We start from the raw sequence: 15415 nt of genomic DNA on the forward strand, positions 1-15415 counted from the left end.
CCGCTTTCAGATTCATGTTCGTTGGCAGCAACAGGAACAAAATGATGGGAGAGGAGGAGGGAGGGATCAACAACAGATGCAAGCGGTGGTAGTGGCTACGGCAAGAGAGGTGGTTGTAGAGGTTAGGGTCGAAACGAAGCTCGAATAAGGATCGCCACACCAAGGTGGACGGCAAGGGTCGCTAGATCCGAATATCGACGTGGATTTTCCAGCGGACGAGTAAGCTGGGCCACAAGTCTGACAGCAAGTCCACCCAGTAGCTGCTCCAGCAGGTAGAGATTGCCATTGTTGTCATGACCAGGATGTGGACCATATCAGCATTGACGCTGGTCTCCGTCGTACCCTCCCTCCCTTCCCTGAACTTTGCCCTCTCCAGGTCACACCACCACCATATGTGGGCAGCGCCCGCGGCTTCCATCGGGTTCCTCAACTCCACCAACGCGAATGAGGTGCAGCCCTTACACGAGAAGAGAGGGGTGAAGGGAAGAGAGAGGATGAAAAAAGCGCTAGTCATTGACATGTGAGGTCCACGTGGATCCCGCACGCTAACTTAGCTTGCCACGTCAGCCAAAACCATACTATCTACAATCTCGAGTGATATGATTTTATAAAATGAACGACCCGTTATATTTGGTTTTTTTGGTTTAAAGACGAATTTTAGACTCAACGACAAATTAAGCGACCTAAAGTGTGCTTATTCCTCTTATATAGTTATATACTTATATGCCACACCACATTCATCGCTTCATAAAAAAGGGGTCCAGTGAAAAATCAGATGTAAGGTTTCATTAATTAATTGCATCTGCAACGTATGGGTATGGTCAAAGATTTGCGCATATTACATTTAGTCGTTGGTTTTAAGAATATTTAGCTGTGCCAACATTTAGTTTGCAACATGTTCAATCTAGGTTCGTTGCGAAAAGTCACCATCGCCGTCTCTCTCTAATCTAGCCTAATAGTTGAGCTTTGTACTACGCTGCTGCGTAACTCGCTATTGACGTTAGCATACATCAGATGATCAGACAGACCGCTCGTACAGGTAAAACAGGAAAAAAGAAGAGGAAATTCCTACTAGCTGCCTAGGAGTACTAATTTGGACGGCAGTAAGCACCACACAAGCTCAGGGGATCACCAGGAATGTAAGGCTGTCCGCTCCAGAATCAGGCTTCCAACATCTTTTTAAGGACAAGTGATCCAACGTCGCCAACGAGTTATTCGTACCGATCCCTTATTGGTGACAAAATCTTCTTCGCAAACTAGGGTAAGCGAAATGTCCATGAACCACGAATTCTCCTGAATTGGCCCAAACTGAATCTTCGCAAACTAGCTGCAACTCCCAATCTCATAATCTGAGCGCCTTCCTGTTTGAGCTGTAAAATGCACTTCAATAAACAGGAAACAGAAGAACCATGACATGCCTCAAGTAACAGCGAGCGAACGAACCCCCGTCTGGTTCAGGCTATAGGTATAGGAGCCATACCTATATATAATAGAGGGGATTAAACATGCAAAACAACAATGAGCGAACAACAGAGAAAAGGACAATCATGAGCTTAAATTAAGAAACAACGAACAAACCTGTGATTCAGGTCACATGATCACCAACTGTTGACGCTGAACAGGCAGCATTGGATATGGTAGCATTAGTGGTATTGCAGATGTCAACAAGAGACCCCTGCTCAAACCTGGTCTCTAATTCTGGATGGTTCTGATCAGATAGATTAGTTGTCAGCAGCAGGTTACATGGATCAGGATCATCGGCAAGAGAAAAGGACAAGTCATTCAGCTCCAAGTACTGTTCAGTTTTAAGTACTTCCAGCGTAGGAGGAATCAAGTCTTCACCACATGAGTTACAATGGTTGGAAATGCTCTCATCTGATTGGGAATCAAGTTCATCAAGTTCATTAAATATTGCTTCACCATCATCGGACGATACTTCATTGTCATTATCATAGTCAGCAGTTGAGTCAGGCTGCATTAAACCACCCCCCAAAAAATATAATTACACATCAATGGCGTCAATGCATGTTGAACAGCAGATACGACAAAAGAGAGTGTTGTAAAACAAATTACCAATGAACCATCTCGACTAACGGAGTTCAAAAGATCTGTCGAGAAACAACTGATAATCTCATCTAGCTGCTGGGTATGTATGGTATCAAAAGGAACGCTAGGACTAGTCGTCCCACAGCCACCAACAGCGATCTTGTCATTAGTTTCTGAACAATGGTCCAAAGAAGATCCAATATTATCACTAACAGCCAGCTGCTGACCAGCTGTGTTTAACCTGCCATTACTTGATTCCAGCGCACAAGGGGGCACAGAAAAGGCAAAAGAGGATAGCTCCCCGTTCGCTTCATTCCAATCATCTTCATTGAATGGAGCACCATACTGTTCCCCAATCTTGGGACCTGGACCACTTTTTTGAAAGATTTTGCAGAGAACACAAGCATCCTGAAACAGGGGGTGAGAAGGATAATATATTTCTGTAGAAATTTTCTTAAGGGGTTGCTTAAAACATCAAGAAGAACAGTCAAATAACCACTTTAAGTGATAATCTTTTCTCAGAAGGAAGAATAAATATCCTTGCTTTCTATATTCTTATAATTCAGTTTAAGGATCAACTATAGCGATGCTCTGGTTGTGACATTGTCTTGGTGTTTCTTTCAATATTTGCTATTCACGATGCAGCTCATAAATATAATCTCGATATAATATAAATAGAGTTACACATATGTTGAAGATTAAAATGGCAAAAGAAGTTGATGGATCTCATCATAAGTTGAAGACAGTTGAACTGGTACTGGGAAAAGAGAGGTTACAGGCATTCAGCAATAGGTTGTTTAGAAGCCATACCTATTTATGTATTCAGTTAACTGTAAGGCACAGCAAAGTAATCTAACAAACATTGGAAGGACCAGAAAAGAGGACATTAGATCAAATGGATATACATAATATATGCTTTTTTAAAAAAAAAAGAAAAGGAAAGAATGCAAAACAAGGCAGCAAAAATGGTGCACATATATTCATGTATGTCTTGTGTTATCCACGTAATTTTCACACGTGCATTTTATAGTTTTTCACATGAGTAAGGAACAATTGCCATGTACTAAGTACGAAAATTTGCCAAAAGAAATGCACAAGGACTACAGCAGCACTTTAAGAAACTTAGTTAAATACCGAAAACTAGATTTTTGACATGTAACCCACTTCATAAGCCAGATACTGAAACTACTACAAAGTACAACCACATCAAGGACATCATACCAGTTTAACACCAGAAGCAGACAGTTCCTTGTCCTCCAGCCTGTATTCATACATTACCCAATCAGTTCTATCACCCCGAGGTGGCTTGCCAAGATGAAACACCAAAGTTCGCTTCATCCCAACAGTCTGAGAATTATATATTACTGGTCTGTCTTTTCCAGTAGCTTTCCAATACCCAGCTTCAGTTGATCGGTTCGTTCTTGACCCACTAGAATATTTCCTATCACGTGGGCAAAAGAAATACCATTCTCGATCCTTACTCTGCAACGAAGATTTCTCTGCACCAAGTTAAACAAGACAGAATAAATCACAAGAGCAGTTCAAAGGCCAGCGACCTGCAAAGCACAATGTTTTTACATTCAAATGAAAACATGTGGTTGCCCAAAACTGAGCTAAGCAAACAGCAATGCATGCGTAGAAAGTCAAATGGAAGCCATTGCTTTGAGGAAAGACATGATTCTCAGCAGAATACTAATGCAACAGAAACAAGTGGATCAAAAAAGGTCTTGACTTGGAAGGGAGTGAAATGGTAAAGCTTGGAAAACATTTTTCAAGGGAGAGTAAATTTACCTGGAAGATCCCAAGGGGCAAATTTGTATAGATCAAGCTCTGAAACAGCATTGCACCGTAAGTGTTTGCCCAATAATTTTCTCTTCAGGTAATAGACAGTCAACTCAACATCTGTTGGATGAAACCGGAATCCAGGAGGAAGAGATGTCTTGGCCATACTAAGGAGAATGGAACGTTGTCTATACTAGCATAACGAGATCCAAATAGACCTTGGCCTAAGAACTAAAGAAATAAAAAAAAACGGTTGCAGTTAGATAGATAGAATAGTAGTACATTTGGTTGGGGGCAACAAAGAGAGAAGAGCGAGATGAGTTCAAATATGGTAAAGACCAACTTTGGCATATTATTGAGCATCCACAGCAAGGAAAACAGAGATAATCCTTCCTGATGTCAAGAGTCATTTGAAGAGCAAGCGGAGCCCTGCATGAAATGATTTAGATATTATCCCTCAGCTGGGCGTAGATCTAAAAGAAAAGACCCAACATATAGGAAAAGAAAACCGAGACACATGTGACATCCGGTCGGCAGTTTGACACAGAGAAGCATGGCATAAAAATGCGATAGTGTAAAATGTAAGCCCCCTTGAAGTGAAGTAGATAAATGAAGGGATGATGTGCAACAACACTAGAACAGTCTATTTATTATCAGGCGAAGAGCAAAGGTAGGAAAAATGATGTGGTCGAAATTAATCACGCGGCGTGCGGGCATATATTGATACATGCATATCTAGGGGAGAAGAATGAACCCTAAGTAGCGAAGTAGTGCGGGAGAGATCCAACCAAGAATCATCATAAGAAGCAATGTAGATGGGCGACGAGCGAGCGAGGGAGGAGGAGAGACGAGACATACGCTGGTGGTGGCGGTCGGCGAGGGAAGGAAATGCGGCGCCGCCGCGGAGAGGAGATGGTGGTGCTGATGCGGATGCGGTACGACAAGGGAGGGATGAGAGATTGAGAGGAGAGGAGAGGGGAATGGGACGCAGGACGCTGGTGTGTTGGCGAGGAGAAGCGGCGAGGTGGAATTGGAAAGAGGCGGCGCGCAGCGGAGAGAGGCAGGCGGCTCCCGTCGCCGTCGCCCTTCCTCCTCCTCCCCCCCAAATCTCTCTCCCCCAAGGCCCCTTCTACATTCTTCTTCAGCTTGGGGCCTTGTTGGGCTTTTATGGGCCGCACCTACGGCCTACTTCTTTGTTATATGGGCTGGAAGCAATTCCTTTCATCATCAATGCCTTTTCATTTCACAAGGGAGGGCGGGCCGGCCGGTACATCGCATCGATCATTACTTAACAGTACTACAAGTTTAACATCTCAAAAATTGCAATTCAACATCCTCTATCTCAAAAATTGCATTCAACATCCTCTATCTAAAAAAATTACTTACTACTACTACTACAATCCAGTGGAAAGAAAGAGGACAAGTCAAGACGTACAGAGCAGTAAGGGTGGTGGTGGTCATGGCAGTGGGACAGGCGTCCTCCACTCGTGGAACTCAACCAGGTCTCTGTTCACGATTGACCTGTTATGAAGCCAGAAGGTTTCTGCGGATTGATGGAATCGCCTCACCTTCCTCTGCAGTTCCCACATGATAGCGCTCATAGCCGAGCACCGCTCTGTATCCGCCGCATACACCCATAGGCATCTTATCTCCCGCCCGCGACCAATCATTTCCTCAACTCTTCCATCTGCATGCATCCGCTTACCCCGCTCATGCTAACTGCTTACATGGCTTGACTCTTCTACAGATTACAAAATGGAAAGGAGCCTACCTGGTATTGACTCGAGATATTCAAGGAGCCCCGGGCCAATCTTGGACGCAGGCCATTTTATCGATACTTCAGTGTAGTCAATCACATTCTGGAAAGGAAGCTCAACTTCATCTGATAAAATTACCGGCACGCATTCCTGTAGTCAACAATGTAAGGAGCACTGTAGGTATGCACTGAAACTAACTATCATCCTTTTGAGGAAGAGCTCACCACAAAGAAGGATTCATAGAAGCGAAGTGTCCATGAAGACTCGCCACGAGGAGCTAGGCAAAATTTTGCATTCCTCAAGTGCTTGAAGTAATCTATCCTTCCCAATTTGTCTGGTCCAGAGAGCTTCAGCTCCGGAGACTCCAGCTGTTCATAAGAACAACCCAAATACACATCAGAAATGAACTTTTTTTTATCATCACTTGATTCACTTAAAGTTAATTACACCATTAAAAAGTTTCTGCCATAACTACTTCTGATCATATTCAGAGGAAGGCTTACACCATCATAAAATGTTAAGTTGCATTTGGAGATTAGAAGGAAGCCGAACCTTGTCAGGATACTGCTTTGCAAGCTTCACCAGTTGGAGACGGCCTACTTTTCCCTGAGCACGCCCAAGGAAGTTTGCTAAATACTTCCTTTTTGTTAATGGGATCGGTTTGACAGCAAGCCTGTCAGACTTCACCATAGAATCATCCACATTCCCAGGTATAATAATATCTTTCCATGTGTTAAAAGCGCTTATACCTCGTTTATCAGTGCGGTCACCCTAACAAAAAAAAATTGAACATAGAACCATTCGTTAAGAAGATGTCAGAAGTTGCTTGCATGTCGAGTTAACAGAAGACTAGAAGACCACTCATGAACCCACTTATTACTCGCAAACAAATTGAGGACATCTGAAGATACAGAATTTAATTAGACCAAGGCATGCAACTGCTATCATCTACGCTAGGATTTGTGAAAAACACTGCCGTGTTATATTATAGCAAGCTGACTCATATACGCTGCACATTTGGATGGGATGGACTAAGGATGCATTACGGGCCTTGATCCTCCCGCAGTTAAGGATTTGAAGCGCGGTAATATTTAATGGGGATTTAACAAAATTGCAGCAATCGTTGTAACAGTTCTGAATAAGGGCATGTTTTTCGTAGATATAACAATTAACAATTATACAGAAGGCAAACCCAATAAAACTTGTGTAAGTTATGCTTGGGGATATATGGAGCATTACTTTACTCTGTCTTAAGAAATGCGAAGCAAATAAGAAGATGAATGCAAAAATGGCTGTGTACCTCAGGAGTAAGGATGATAGACCTATTCAGGAAGGTTGCCCATGAGCGAAACAGGTGAGCTCCAGCACCACTACACAAGCAAGAAAACAAGGGCGGTGCCGGTTTTAGGTAATTGGAAGGATTTCAGTGGCTATTGTTTGGGTAAACATACTAACAGGAAGTCAAATAAGAAGAAGAAGAAGAAGAGGTGGAACCTTGGGAAGACAAAAATGTGGTCGCGTCCTCCGGATCTGCGGAAATAAGGCATCTGACTGAGAACCTGCAAGCAGAGAGGGGAGATGGGTAAGAAATGAAGGCGCGTGAGGTGAAGGTAAGGTTTTACCACCTTGACGTATGTCTGGTTGATCTCCTTGTCGTTAAGTTTTCCCGTCATCCGAACGCATTTGACATAGGTGGGAACGAAGAAGAGATCCGCTTCGTCCTTGTCAAATGTTCGAAATCTCGAGCTGAGGAGGAGCTGGTGGATCTTCACCTGCACGACATCGAAACGCGGTTTGTACAGTAGCTCGAGCAATTGGTTAGGGCTAGAACTACTAGTAGCTGCTACACCTACCTGAGTTCCCCACTGGCCCTTGATGCAGGTTGCAGCGGTGACGTCGTCGTTGCGGCCGCGGAGCAGCGCGCGCAGGCCGTCGACCTCGTCCTCGGCGTAGACGTAGATGCGGAGGTCGCGGTGCGGCCAGGGACTGTATGGTGCGGCGCAGGGGGGCGGCGGAGCGGAGAGTGGGGACCGGTCGAGCAGGCGGGTGAGGAAGAAGGTGGCGGCGACGAGGAGGAGGGCGGCCGCTTGGTGGGCCCTCGTGCAGAGAGGCTGGTGCGAGCTCCGCATGGTCGCTCGCCGGAGACGACGTGCAGGCAGCGGAGGGGATCACCGGAGCCGGCGGCGACCGGACCGAACCGAACCGACAGAGAGGAATCGATGCAGCGCGTGGGCCTTTTTACCTGAGAGAGCTGGATTCGACCGGAGGCCCATTATTAGTAGATGCCTAGATGGGCTAAAAGCCTTCGTCACACGCCCTAGCAGCCCATGCATTCGGTAGAAGAATTTTTTTTATTTATACATTTTTTATTAAAATATTTACAAAAATAATTTTTTGTTTTAAAAATTTACAAATCTAATCGCCTGCCGCCCTTTGGGAGGGTGATTTTTAAAAATCGCCCTTCCAGAGAGCGGCAAGGAACCTAAATGCAAATTTTCCATCACAATTAGGGATGGCAATTTCCCCCGCGGGGACGGGTCCCCTGCGGGGACCCGCCCCTACGGGGGCGGAGGCGGGTACAATTTCTCACCCGCGGGGGAGGCAGGGCCGGGGCCCCGCATTTTTGCGGGTAGGGGCCGGGGGGGGGGGAAGTTCACCCGCGGGGCCCCGGGGGTGTATATTAAACATTCAAATGTAGCCCATACAAGGCCCAACCCAATAAAATAGTGAGGGATAAAAACAAACCCTAGCCTCCCCAGTCCCCAACTCCCCATCTCAACATCTCCCCTCCAGTCCGCATCGGCATCACGCACCCAGGCAGAGGCGGAGGCGCAGCGGCACGCCAGGGTGCACGGCGAACTTTTGGATCTCGCCGTTGTCGGTTGCCCTCTGCCCCTCTCCCCTCCAATCCTGTCCCCTCCTGCTCTCCCTCCGGCTCTCCTCTCCGGCTGCGCGGTCGAGCGGCGAGGGCGGCGGCGGCCGGCGAGGGTGCGGTCGTGCGGCGCAGAGGCGCGGCGTCCGGCTGCCCGTGGCGAGCCGCGAGCGCGAGGGGACAGGTGCGGGGCCGGCAAGGGGACAGCCGGACAAGCGCGGCAGCCAGCTCTGGGATTTGATTTTGTGTTGATTTGATTGAGTTGTTACTCATTGCGGGGCCCCGGTCGGGTTGCGGGGCCCCGCAGGGGCCGGGGCCGGGGCCGGGGACTGATTTGCACCCGCATGTCCACTCGAGGCCGGGGCCGGGTGGAGAGTTCGGGGGTCGGGGTCGGGGCCGTTCCAGCCCAACCCACACCCGCCCCGCCCCGTTGCCATCCCTAAGCACAACTTGTTAGCTCTATAAATTACAATTTAAAATTATACTATAAAGTCAGATGAAATAAAACTTTATATCAAAATTGTAGAGCTCAAGGAGATCTACAACTTTGTAGTTAACAACTTTTTCATTTAAGATGTTTTAGATATTCAAATATTCGTTACAAAATATAAAACACATTTTAAAAAATCTCAGATCTACATCTCAAACGACATTGGATGGAGATAAACATTATATAAAAGTTGTAGATCTTGATGAGATCTATAACTTTGTAGTTTATCACTTTTCCATTTATGTTAACGACCAAATTTGGTAATATCAACATCGGAAAAGGAGATTAGATCAAGGTGGAGTCGAAGGCGGAGATTGATCCGAGAACAGAGCAAGAATCGGCTGAAGTCCAGATCAGCTACGATTAGGATCGGCTGGGTCTGAGTCGGACTAGGTGAGCCGATGCAGCAGATTCTGTCAGTATAATTTGGTGTATGACATTGGGTTGAATTGAGGTGCTTCAAGATGATTGCCGCACATGGATAGAGTCCTGAGAAGGCAATTGTATCTATTAATTAGGATGTTTTATGTAACTTCCTTAGAGATATGTTTGGGCAAAAGTCTGCCGCAAAGACTTATGGTATCTTAGAGTTTGTTAGAGATAGTGGTCGTGTCCGGTATGGACATATCTTGTAATTCTCGGGTATAAATAGACCCCGAGCCCTATGTAATTTTTAACACACACGTTCAATACAATTTCGGCGCATCGCCACCTTTTTGCTTTAGTTTTGTTTCGACGAGTTCTTGCTTTCGGGTTGAGCTGCATCGGTTTCGATCTTCAACAAGAGGTAAAACTTGTTATGACGACTTGTGTTCTCGAGATTAGTGTTTCCATCTTTATGACACTCTAATCTTGTCTATATAATCCGTCAAGTTATCATATATCTTACATAATCTTTGGCAATATCGTTATCTAACCTACAATCGGCTAACATCTGTTAATAGAAGGCAACCGATTAGGTTAAATAGCGACGTTGTCCTAAATTATATAAGATATCTACCACTTTATGAAACACCCAGCGGCTTGATTGTCTAGATATTGTTCTTCTTTTCATACTTAATGCTACATCAGTTGAGTTTGATCTATTAAGTCGTGCTTAGAATATCAATCTCTAGCATGTCCTCTGGTTGCCGATTAGGGTAGTATGGGAGTTTCAGCCGATCTTATCTGATTTAACCATATTCGATCTATATGCTTCAATGTCATGTTAAATTTGCCCTTTATGTCAAGATCTTATTGCATTTAAGTATATTAAGCTTTTGTTTGGTATATTATATTTGTTTTGTTATCTTTATATAAAGTAGTATCGGAGTATTAGCCGATACATGCTAGATCTATCTGATCGGCTATGCTATAAACATATATAATCCTGTTATTAATATATATTTCGATCTAAGTGATTTATACTGTTTCGGCATGGTGACCGATCTATCCCAATCACTTGATTTAAGTATATATTAATATAAGAACTATATATCGTTAATATCTACAGCCGATCGAATAGATTTAGTTCCTTACCATCTATTTATAACCGCTGATCGATTCATATATGACATCGGCTCAAAGATAAATGATATGTTATCGGCACCTAGCCAATCGGCTATCATTTATAGATTTAACCACGAATTCTTTGTATCTATTTCTTGTTGATTACAGGATCAAATCAACTGGTACGCTCATACATTCGAAGGCGAGCTTTGGACCTACACAGGAGTTAAGCAGATCTCCCAGGCCTCGTGTTTTCTATCAACAATTTAAAATCATTTGGAGTATCGAATAAGCATTATTAGTTTTTAAGCAATTAAAACCGGTGGAAAGGGTTTGAACACAAATAAAAATTTTGCATTTAGGTCCCTTGCCGCCCTTTGGGAGGGCGATTTTTAAAAATCGCCCTTCTAGAGGGCGACAGGCGATTAGATTTGTAAATTTTCGAAACAAAAAATTATTTTTGTAAATATTTTAATAAAAAATGTATAAATAAAAAAGTGGAATGGAATAGGAAAGGGCATAGTTTTTTCGCTTATGCTTATCAACCAAGATTTAAATTTTTCGACTTTAAATTTAGAGTTGATTTGAGAAAGAATTTGCAAACTAATAAAACCGGGTGGACAAATTTTCCATCTCCAGGGGAAAAGACTATCATCTCCTACCAGATAAATTTCTAATACCTTTGGGGTAAAACTCTTGTCTAGTAGGGAATTGCAACCAGAGAGAGTTCTAGTGAGTCCATACTCTTTCTTTCGTTCATCAAAGCGAAGCATGGGTTTTTTAATTGAAGTTTATTTTTCAGCCTTTACTTTTAGATCGCTAAGAATACGTATATAAAAGTTTTATTCACAAATTATTTTTTGTTTGCAAATATGTCATTTCGCTTATTCTCCGAATAAGCGAAACGATGGGTCGCCCAGTCTGAAATTCATCCCTGAACCGAAATAACAGGTACTACGTATCCCTCAACTCTCAAAACCACTACAAATAAGGTCCCAAGGTGGTTTTAGATGATGGTTTTGGCTGACGTGGCGCCTACGTGGATGATTTGACTTAGTCATCATCCCATGTGGCGTTGACGTGACATTAGAATCGAGATTAAAAAATTAAAATAATATAGTGGGATGGTAGGTCACACTTCCTCCACCTCACCCCCTCCTTTTCTCTATCTACTTCTCCCAAGTTCCAAACGAGTGTGCAGCGACGGTGGCCGGCATGGAAGGCAGTGGTGACGGGAGGTGCTCGGCGAGGAGGGAGCCATGTGTTCCGCGGCGGATGAGGAGAGGCTGCTGTGGCAGTTGGAGGTTGGTGAGGAGGAGGTCGCGGACCCGTTCGTGGCAAGCGGCAGCCGATGAGGAGAGGACGGAGGCGTAGGAGAGGGGAGGAGAGCTGGCGAGCTCGCCATCTTGCCTCCAACCACCACCCGCGGCCACTTGCTCCGCCCCGCCTCCGCTGCCACCCCGACGCTAAGCCATGGCACCACCAAGACAGGCACAGGCCTTGCCGTGAGGTACGACGATGAAGACTGCGTGGCCGCCTTGACCACCACCGCCTCTAGCGTCTTGCAGTCCCTGACCACGCCGCCACCTCCTCCCTCAATGGCAGCCTACAGCTGAAGCTGATGCGGCGGGTCGAATCCCTTAACTTGTATCATCGAAGGTCCCTTGTCTTATCGTCGAATGACAAAATCGTCCCTTAACCGCAAAATCAGATATATGTCATCCCCTATCTTACAAAACCGGATCACTTTGGGTCCTTAGGCAGTTTTGACTCCAGTTTTGTCCGACGTGGCAGCTAAGTCAGTGTGGGACCCATGCGGGCCACATGTCAGCCTCTTCTTCCTCTCCCCTCTCCACCTCTCTTCCTCTCTCCTCCCCTTTCCACGGGCGATGGCGACGTATTGCAGCTGGGCACGGGCGGCGGGGGAGGACCTTGGCCCGGGCGATGGGGCAAGAACTAGGCAGCGGCCGCCATGGGGTTCGACGGTGACGACGAGGAAGCGTCGGGCCGTCACTGAGGCCGGCCAGCTCCGTGCACTCCCCGTGCACTGTCGCCATGCTCCTCGCCATGGCCGTCATTACCTTCTTCACCGACCTCAACATCCTCTCATACCTTCCCCGCCACTGTCCAATTCTTCCCCCGTCAGTTGCACCCGACGCACCGTGCCTAGCTGCTCTCTGTCACTGCCGCCCGTGGAAATGGGAGAAGAGAGGTGGAGAGGGAAGGGAATAAGAGGCTGACATGTGGGGCCCACGCTGACTCAACTGCCACGTCGGACAAAACCGGAGTCAAAATCGTCTAAGGACCCAAAGTGATCGATTTTATAAGATAATGGATGATATATATCTGATTTTGTGGTTGTGGGACGATTTTGTAATCTTATAATAAGATGAGGGATCTTCTATGTACCTTTTCCGAATTGATATGGGTAGAAAGAGAGCCAGCGCCAGCCCTACTCGTACGGCGGCAGAGATATGGGACACACGACGCTTCACCTAGTGCTGCGATAGGCTTAGATGGGCCAAACAAATATTCATCCAACATCGGGGAAAAACTTAACGAACATGGAATTAATTAGATCTAACAGCTTAGAAGTGCCGATGGCATTTCCGGCTTTCCGCCACCGTAATATACTACGATGTAACCTTGTAGAATGTGTGCAATGATTTCATCTGGTTTAGTGAGCGGAATGTAATTACGTATAGTAAGTGTGTTAACTGAAGACTAATTGGCCGGTGGGATTCGCTTCCAAACAGTAGAAGACGATGGGACGAGAGCGCGCGTCCAAGATCCAACCAACACACTTGAGTCCGTGACTGCCCTTTTTTCTCCATCATCATAAAACCGATCCGTCGTAAGTCGAAGCATTTTCTGTCGGTATGCATATGCACACATGCGCGTACACAGCAGCTATATGCATCATCATCGATCACATGCATAGATAGTAGGATTATTTTATACTCCTATCGATAATCAGCGTGCATGCATATCAACCGAACTGCAATTATTTAGGATTAATATATATATAATTCATGCTATTGATTATATATACATTTGCTCTTTTTTTTAAAAAATATTATAATTCATGTATTTACGAACATACTATTACAATTGAAGTGATATCCAATTGTGCAACTAATTACCCCCTCAATGTATTTTTTAGATTTTCTTTTACCAAAATGCCATTCTGTCGTCCATCCTCTCTTCTTTTGTCCCTACCTCTTTTTCCACGACGGGTAGACCCAACGAGTTCGTGACGCTGGCAGCAGCATTGGATATATTACCTCCATATTTTAATATATGACACCGTTGACTTTTTAACCAAACGTTTGACCATTTATTTTATTTAAAATTTTTGTATAAATATAAAAATATTTATGTCATGCTTAAAGAATATTTGATGATGAATCAAGTCACAATAAAATAAATAATAATTACATAAATTTTTTAAATAAGACGAATGGTTAAACATTGAATAAAAAGTCAACGGCGTTATACATAAAAAAAATGGAGGTAGTATGACACTGCACACACGGGCCTCCGGGCCTCTACCCTTGCGCTGGCCTCTTCCCTTTCCTACGACACGATCACGCAAACTCCTATTGGATCAGGGAGGGAGAGGCCATATGCATGGCCGCGCGAGCGAGCACAGACGCAACCTGGCTTGTCGATCAACTTGCGTTGGCCTGGTCCTGGACGTACAGGAAGGTGGATCGATGCACGCCCGTAGCCATCCTGGCCCTAAGTTCACGTACGGTCATTCTTAATTTGTTGTGCACTCTAGCAACGATCTGGAAAATGTTGACCTCCACACCCCCGGCCTCTCCCGCGACGCATGCAGGAAGATGGCGGCAACAGCTCCATACGGCGATGGGACAACGAATCAGATCTAGCGCGTTGGGGATAGCAGTGGCACGCTTGCACTGCTGAGGCCGGCGGTGGCCGGCGCGGGGCAGAGGTGGAGGAGGTGGCCACCGTGGCCATATAGTTCATCAGAAATGGGAGAGAGGGGGAGGACGAAGGGATATGAAGAAAGAAAATGGCAAATTGGTCCAAAAATTCATCGAATGGATAAGTGGTGGAATGTCAATCAAATTAGAATGACATGTTTTACATGATTTGTAATGACCTTTTTTTTTGAAAAAAAAGATACATATATAAAATTTCATCCCCAAATTTTCATCGACCGGCATTTAGCAAATCGGTAAAATAATTAATTGCAACGAGCATAAAGATACATATATAATGCCTAGTGTGATCAAGTCGGTCGATTGATACATAGCTAGTTTGGAGTGGATATATATATTAGCTAGTGGGTGGATAGGCTATTAGCTAGTATGACAGCAAGAGGAGGGAGATGATGTCGAGGACGACGGTGCAGAGGCGGCGCAGACCCTCCTCTCGCTTGGCCAGGTCGGACGGGTACGCGCGCTGCTGGGACGACGCTCGTCGGAACAGCGCCCGGCACATGGTTGGGTACTGGGCGGCGGCGCTGACGTGCACGAAGGCATAGTCGTAGGCCTCCTCCTTGATGGCCTCCTGCGCGGAGATGAGAGCCTGTCGCGCGTCGGCGTACCTGGCGGCGCACGCGCGGAGCAGCGGCGCCTGAGGCTGAGATTGGTAAGCAGCCGCGCTGGCGAGTAACGAGGCTCCGGCGGCTGAGGCGTTGGTGGCGGCGGCAGAGACGGCGATGGCGCATAGGCCGCGGACATCGGCGGCGGTGGAGATGGAGGGGTCGGCGGCGAGAGCGGCGACGCAGACATCGTAGTAGGTTGTGGAGTTACAGGTGGACTGCACAAGCTGCTGGGGCTTATTGTTAGTAGTAGCAACTGCTGCTGCCGAGTTGGCAGCGGCGCGGCCGCCGGCGGCGATAAGTAGTACTAAGAGGAGACAACAACCGGCGGGCGCCATTGATGAACTGGCTGGCCCTAGCTAATATACACTGTATGAAGGTTATGTAGTCTTTCTGGATGGATATAT

General features: G+C 45.8%; 3 protein-coding genes across 5 annotated transcripts; all 3 read right to left on the reverse strand.

Moving 5' to 3' along the window:
* Nucleotides 1-764: 764 nt before the first annotated feature.
* On the reverse strand, nucleotides 765-5415 carry LOC136356133 (NAC domain-containing protein 82-like). 3 transcript variants are annotated; one of them, XM_066309697.1, is made up of 7 exons: nucleotides 5264-5415; nucleotides 4172-4257; nucleotides 3838-4059; nucleotides 3268-3545; nucleotides 2074-2454; nucleotides 1579-1972; nucleotides 765-1480 (listed from the first exon to the last, which is right to left on the reverse strand). In XM_066309697.1, exons 3-6 carry the CDS (start codon nucleotides 3992-3994, stop codon nucleotides 1586-1588), a joined length of 1203 nt encoding a protein of 400 aa, XP_066165794.1. In that variant the 5' UTR covers nucleotides 3995-4059; nucleotides 4172-4257; nucleotides 5264-5415; the 3' UTR covers nucleotides 765-1480; nucleotides 1579-1585. The 3 variants fall into 3 exon arrangements, with proteins under 3 accessions (XP_066165794.1, XP_066165795.1, XP_066165793.1); XM_066309698.1 differs by lacking the exon at nucleotides 5264-5415 and adding an exon at nucleotides 4687-4904 and having other exon boundaries at nucleotides 765-1370; XM_066309696.1 differs by lacking the exon at nucleotides 5264-5415 and adding an exon at nucleotides 4687-4904.
* On the reverse strand, nucleotides 5048-7792 carry LOC136356132 (probable glucuronosyltransferase Os03g0107900). Its single transcript, XM_066309695.1, has 8 exons — nucleotides 7439-7792; nucleotides 7211-7357; nucleotides 7080-7144; nucleotides 6886-6955; nucleotides 6138-6356; nucleotides 5810-5953; nucleotides 5600-5735; nucleotides 5048-5515 (listed from the first exon to the last, which is right to left on the reverse strand). The coding sequence occupies exons 1-8, from the start codon at nucleotides 7712-7714 to the stop codon at nucleotides 5286-5288; spliced, it is 1287 nt and encodes a 428-aa protein (XP_066165792.1). The 5' UTR covers nucleotides 7715-7792; the 3' UTR covers nucleotides 5048-5285.
* A 6801-nt stretch (nucleotides 7793-14593) lies between these two features.
* Nucleotides 14594-15404, reverse strand: LOC136355964 (pectinesterase inhibitor 28-like). Its single transcript, XM_066309284.1, has one exon. The coding sequence runs from the start codon at nucleotides 15344-15346 to the stop codon at nucleotides 14768-14770; it is 579 nt and encodes a 192-aa protein (XP_066165381.1). The 5' UTR covers nucleotides 15347-15404; the 3' UTR covers nucleotides 14594-14767.
* Between the last annotated feature and the right edge of the window lie 11 nt (nucleotides 15405-15415).

This window comes from Oryza sativa, chromosome 4 (assembly GCF_034140825.1).
Source record: "Oryza sativa Japonica Group chromosome 4, ASM3414082v1".
Classification (NCBI taxonomy): Eukaryota; Viridiplantae; Streptophyta; class Magnoliopsida; order Poales; family Poaceae; genus Oryza; species Oryza sativa.